At 51.6% G+C, this 6597-nt stretch overlaps 1 protein-coding gene across 1 annotated transcript; it reads left to right on the forward strand.

Annotated features, from left to right (window-relative positions):
- Positions 1 to 6: 6 nt before the first annotated feature.
- On the forward strand, positions 7 to 5726 carry FASLG (Fas ligand). Its single transcript, XM_008630179.2, has 4 exons — positions 7 to 473; positions 815 to 860; positions 1761 to 1814; positions 2216 to 5726. Exons 1-4 carry the CDS (start codon positions 84 to 86, stop codon positions 2608 to 2610), a joined length of 885 nt encoding a protein of 294 aa, XP_008628401.1. The 5' UTR covers positions 7 to 83; the 3' UTR covers positions 2611 to 5726.
- The last annotated feature ends 871 nt before the right edge of the window (positions 5727 to 6597 follow it).

Below are 6597 nucleotides of genomic sequence, written 5' to 3' on the forward strand. Positions count from 1 at the left end.
GGTTTGATGTTGATGCGTGAGGCTTTTGATGCTTGAGGCTCTCAGAGTCGCAGCATCTGAGCTGGGTGTCCGCCGCTGCAGGGATGCAGCCGTGCCAGGGCAAAGCTGGGGCTGTCCCCAGGGCTCAGGCTGGGCCAAGCCCGGCAGGTTTCGAGTGCCACAGGGAAGAGCGCACCAGGCATATCCAGCCCATCCCGCTCCCGGCCATGCAGCAGAACTTGAACTACGTGTACCCCCAGATCTTTTGGGTGGACGGTTGTGCTGATGCAGGTGCTTCCTGCTCCCCGGCACCCCCCGTGGGTCCTTTCCCACCACCGGTACCCGACCGGAGGAGAAAGCCACAGAACAACAGGGGAAGGAGAAGCGTCGGCTTCCTCGTGATGTTCTTGCTGATCCTGGTGGCCTTCACTGGAGTGGGGCTGTGCATGTTTAAGATTTTTCACCTGGAGAAGGAACTGGATGAACTCAGAGAGGTGAGGTCTGCCTGGCTGGTCACAGGTCCCTGGGGAAACAGGGAAAAAGAAACACTTGGAATCGTGTCTGAGATGCTCAGGTGGTGCAGAGCTCCCCAAGGGGCAGGATGGTGGCATTTCAGTGTCTGCTGTGACAGAGGAAGGGGGTTGCTTGTTCCCGTACGGGACTGCTCGGTCGGTGACTGATTTATCTGGATTTCTTTATGTTGCTGAGTGCTGCCAGGTCTCTCCCTGTGTATTTCTTAGCACTTCGCAGCTCCCCATGGGCATCCAGAATTAGCCACTGTCAAAGACAGTCCTTGCTCTCAGTCTAAGCCAGTGTCCCTCTTCTCTTTTGACAGTCTGCCAGCGCTGAGCACATCCCTCCAGCTTCAGAGAAACTCACGGGTGAGTCTGTGCCTGGAGGAGGAACCCAGTGAAATTGAAACTTCCCACAAGAACCTGCCAATTTTTCTAGATTTCATTTAGGAAAAAACCCAGGGTTTCAATTTGAGTGTACCAATTTAAAAGTTGTGTTTTGAACTTCCAAACTATTGCTTCTCTTTTGCATTCCATGTTAATGTTGTAAGTGAGGATATCCTTTACAAAAAACGGCCAAGTCAGAAAGAAATTTTCAGCTCTCTTGACAGTTTTTTCTAGATCTGAAAAGTTTTATTTTTCCCCCCCTGGCGGATTTTGGTTATTAGAAAAGTTAATTTATTTTCAAATTTGTTCTGATACTGAATCAAAACAAATTTGAAATAGCAAAATTCTTGGGAAAGGGCAGTCCTGGTTCTCATCAACTCCTATATCAATAAATTTTCCCCTTTAGGGGAAGGGGAGCTGACATTTGAACTGGATGCTCAGTGCTCTGATCACAGGCTTCTTTAGCAAAAGCTGAACATAAATAATAACCCTGAATTTCTTGAGGGGGCTGGATAAATAAATAGAAACAGGGAAATAGTGTAAAGGAGAAGGGGGAGCGGAGAGGAAAATTTAATTGGCTTGATAAAAGAACAGGCTGCTTCCAAAATTAGAGAACATGAAGTAGATGTTGAGGAAAAGTGAAGGATGGAGTGGGATGGGATCCAGATACTGAGTCATTGGAACTGGCCCATCTCTCCAAAGGGAACTCAGCCCTCCAGGGAAGGCAGATTTTCCCAGCTGTGCTCTGCCTTCCTGAGGACAAGGTCTGCCTGGCCAGTGGGATGGATCTCAGGTGTCAGCTTTGTGACTAGCTCTCCCACTGCCCTCTGGGCTGACTTTTCCATGGAGCACGTGGCCAATGTCTTCCCTATCTTTGTGCAGGGCAGAAGGAGCAGTCACTGCAAAAGGAAGCGAGGAAGGCAGCCCATCTAACAGGTGAGGGAGCAGCAGGAGGTGGGAGCAGGGGGGAATGGGCAGGTGTGATGGGATGAGGGGGTGGCATGGCTGTAGTTGGGCGGAGCCCACCTCACAAGGCTTTCCTATTTTCCTTGGGTAACACATCTGCTCTGACAGTAGAGTGTTGCTCCACAGATAAAACCCTCCCCCTCAGTTATGCTTCTCAGTGAGGCCTGGTTTTGGCTTGGCTTTGGGGTGTGGAGGACAGGAGCTGTCACTGGGGGCTGGTGTTGGTGAGGTGTGAGGTCGGGGAGGACTTTCCGCACTGCAGACAAGGCTCGGAGAACGGTTGCCTTGTTGTGACATGGGGTGTGACCTGAGGAAAAAACACTCAACTGGATGTACTTACCACCTTCTTTTTGTCTTGTTTTGGCTTCCAGGGAACCCAGCCCAGCGGGACCTCCCTCTGGAGTGGGAGCCCATCTCTGGCCATGCCTACACCAGTGGCGTCCAGTACCACAACCGGGGGCTGGTCATCAACGAGCCCGGGCTGTACTTTGTGTACTCCAATGTCCTCTTCCGCAGCAGCGCCTGTGACAGCCAGGTCCTGTCCCACGTCGTGTACAAGAGAAACCCAAACTCTCCGGGCAGCCTCGTGCTCATGGAGGACAAAGGCATCAACTACTGCACAGGGCAGAGGATGTGGGCCCGGAACAGCTACCTGGGGGCTCTCTTCAAGCTCAGGAAGATGGACAGTTTGCATGTCAACGTCTCCAAAATCGCTCTGGTTAATTTTGAGGAATCCAAGACTTTCTTCGGCTTGTTTAAGCTTTGAAATGGAGCATGGCTGGCAGCCCCTTCACACACACACACGGATATGTGAGGGGTGAGTGCTGCCTGGGCACAGTGGCACCACAAAACCCATTGAGAAACCATGTTTGAGTTTCCCAGCAGGAGGGGGTTCAAGCAACTGGTAAAGGCTTGAAAGCAGACACCTGGAAAGCACTGTACTGCATCAGCCTGAAGAGAATTGCACATATTCTCCTTACAAAAACCCCTGACAAACTCAAAACATAGCGTGCTGAAGACCCTGTTGGAACTCACTACTTGCTACCTGAGAAGATACTGGGACCTGCTGCTCCACGTGGTGTCACGGCCCTGGTGGGGACAGCTGGTGGGTGGGTGTTAAGGAGGTGCCTGAGTCATGGCATGACACCACAGTGGGAATGAGTAGTGTGAACAACTGCTCCCCCTGAGCCACGGCTGGCCACCCTGCCCAGCACTGTGACTGCTGTACCACAGGCACTGCCGGCTAGCTGGGCTGGAGCAGGTGCTGTGCTCATTTTGTGTTATCGACCACTCCCATCCCAGAAAATGCTCCCCAACCCCTTTATTTAACTCATCCCAACATGCCAGAAGCAGCAGTGCCATGAAGGGTGTCCCAGAAGTGGAAGCCTGACCGCACCGTGGTGGTGGGGATGGTGGGGTGACCACAGGCTCTGCTGATGTAATCCGAGCAACACAGCAGTGCAGAGCAGTGGGGCTTGAGGTGAAAGCAGCACCTCAAACCCCCCCTCCTGCCCCTGCAGCACATGAGGGTCCTCCATGGAGGTCTGGTCTGCCACCCCTTTCATGATGCAGGTGGTGACATGCTGGCACCTGTCAATTGCATGACTTCAGCTGGGCCCCTTGTCATGAGATGTTCTCTCCTGAGCAAAACACAGATGGTAAATATATATTTTTCTAGTGAATGGTACTGTCCTCTCCTCATTTGGTGCAACAGGCTTCTGCCATGGTCAAAGCACTGCAAGGCCTCTGTGATCAGGGGTCAGCATCTCATTTCTTCTCCAGCAGTGTGGCAGAAATCTGGGAGTCTCATCCCACTTTGCTGCCTTCTTGGCAGTGCCCAGTGTCCTTTCCATGAGGCTTTGGAGCTCCAGCATCAAAACTGGATCTGGGGATGGGGGAGGTATGGTGTGGGCAGCACAGACCAGGCAGCCCAAGCCCACTTTGACCACCAGGAAGGACCTGAGCTCAAACCACAGTTTTGAGCTTGAGTGGAACCGGGGTGCTTTTGGCTGAGCAGAAATGCTGCTGTCCCCAAAGGCACCATCTGTGTGATCTCTGGCCCCAGAAGCCCTTCTCACAGAGTGGTCTGAAGGGCAAAGAAATGGTGTAAAAAAAACCCCAAACCCTATTTGTTCATCCTGGTGTCAGGTCCATGGAGTTCTAACCCTGGGGCTGCCACTCACATTGCCACCAGGCAGGACACAAAGGCTGTAGCTGTGGTACATCATCACCTTTGCCTGGGCTCCTGCCTTCTTGCAGCTCTGCTGTTGGTGTCAGTGAGTGTGGCTCTTCAGCAGACTGAAGTATTTGTTTCCTTTTCCATGGTGCCGCTCTCAGCTTGGTGCTTGTGGCTTGTAGTTTGTGCTGTTTGCTTCAGAGAAGTTTATTTCTTTGAATCTTCTCAGGGGTCTGGCTACTGCTGTGGCCAGTGTGAAGGGAAAACTGCGCCCCTGTTCATGCAGCCATTGCTGATATTTCTACTGCATTTCTCAGGATGGAAAGTGTCTCAAAAGGATGAAGCTTAGGGACTTCATGGCTTGACTGATTCTTTCTCACTGCCTTTGCCCCTGCACGTATCAGAGGGGCAAACTGCACAGCGCAGAGGTGGAGCTGCTGGACCCAGACCCTGCCAGGAAAGGCTGGAAATTGCTGTCCTCTTCTGATTGCTGTTTGTGTTGTGTTGCTCTCCTAGTGATGAGGCATCCAAGTGGGGAGTGGGAATCTGCATGTACATGTGCCTGCAAGCTTGCAGCTGTCTCTGTAGCCAAACTAGCCGAGCACATCGTGTGCTTCCCTTCTTTACCGGGAAGCAGCCTGGAGAGAAGCAGGGCATTCCGTGCCCATAGGAAGCCTGCCCTGAAGTTACTCTGTCTGCTAGTACGGTGTTGGAAGGGCTGGAACGATCCCAAAGGCTTCTCTAGGTCAGCACCCAGTAACTCATGCAGGCTGTGGCTGTAGTCAGCTCTGGGGCAGGATGAGCACTTGCACTCACTGTGCACCAGGAAGGGACAAGATCTGTCCTTATCTGAAATGCTAAAGGCACCACAGACCTGCATGTTTTGGAGGCAGTGGCACAGTGGGGTGGACAGTCTTGTTACAAAATAGTGCCGAGTCTCCTGAGGTGAACAGAGCTGGCTTATCCCTGCGGGATCAAGCTGTGGCTCTGAGACTCGCTCCTGAGTCAGAGCGGCCGTGACCACGCGCAGTCAGCAGCTCAGCTGCCAGTGAGACACGGTTCTGCTCGGTGATCCCTTCCTCAAATATCCCTCTAAACTGCCCAGAGCAAAGCCACTGCTCGTGGGCTCTGACTAAAGATTGGAAGTGAGGCCATGACAGGATTACACAATTGCAAGCTGCATGGAGTCAATTCATGGGCTGCTTGTGCCACACCAACTTTATTAAAGTCATCTGCTTATCTAGCTAATTAGCATTTATTTAAAGAAATTTTTGCTAATTGTTACCATTAAATACTCAATGAGTATTAAATTCTGACATTAGGCTCTCTCAGGCTGAGAGAGGTGGGGTTATTCATCCTGGAGAAGTTTCCAGGGAGACCTTAGAGCCCCTTCCAGTGCCTCAAGGGGCTCCCACAGAGCTGGAGAGGGATTTGTGACAAGAACATGGAGTGACAGAACAAAGGGGAAATGGCTTTAAACTTAAAGAGTGTAGGTTTAGATTGGACATTGGGAAGAAATTCTTCCCTGAGAGGGTGGTGAGTCAGGTTGCCCAGAGAAGCTGTGGATGCCACATCCCTGGAAGTGTTCATGGTCAGGTTGGACAGTACTTTGAGCAACTTGGTGTAGCAGAAGGGGTCCCTTCCATAAACAGGGGTTGGAGCTATTGTTAAGTCAAACTATTCTGTGATTTTTAATAGCTCTTGGACTGTACTTAAAATTATTTAATAAAAATAAATTATTGAAATTTAATTTGAGCTTACCAAGTTTTTTGTTCCCTCACCACCAAGGGAAGGGTCTCTGCACTAGAAAGGATATCCCAGGTCCATCAGCAGGACTGGCCCAGTGGATGTTTGGGTTTTCTCTGTCCTGCAGGTCATGGTTGCAGTGGTCTGAGCTGACATCCTCTCTCCTGACTGAGCAGCCTGGGTCAAGTGTGGAGGTGCCTCAGGGTTTCAGCACTACTTAACAGGGCTCCAGAGACACCCCCGCTGCAGAGAACATGGCTGACAAGAAGTGACAAGCCCAGATCATCTCCTGATAAGAGGTCTCTGGTCTGCTTCCACTGCCCAGGACACAGACAGTGTGGGCAGCTGAACCCTCCCCAGAAGATGCCCATGTGTCTGGATGTGCAGCTGGCCAAATCAGGGTTCTGCATGGCAAATATTTATTCTGCTTTGTGGCCAAGCTCAGAGAGCTGCTTGGCAGAGATATGGCCTCTTTTGTGGTTGATGTGTATTAGATGCTGTATCCTTTTTACATGCCTTGGTGGAGGAAAAGGGAGACCAGGTGCCAGTGCTTTGCAAACCTTGTGCAGGCTCAGGATGTTCTGTAACCAAGGTGGCAGAAGGGGCTGCATCACAGACCAGACTGTATGGGCAGGGCAATTGCTGCTTCCACGGCAAAAGCGCAGTGGAAGCAGAGGGAATCCTGGTCAGGGAGGGAGGAATGTTCCCTGCACAGCTATGGCCAGCATCTCTCTCACCAGTACTGCCTGTTGCATCCATGTATACTGACTCTTCCCCAGTCCATGGCCACTCAGGATGGGAGGAAGGTGGCTGGCGCACAGCAAAGGTAAA

This window comes from Corvus brachyrhynchos, unplaced genomic scaffold, assembly GCF_000691975.1.
Source record: "Corvus brachyrhynchos isolate BGI_N302 unplaced genomic scaffold, ASM69197v1 scaffold101, whole genome shotgun sequence".
Lineage (NCBI taxonomy): Eukaryota > Metazoa > Chordata > Aves > Passeriformes > Corvidae > Corvus > Corvus brachyrhynchos.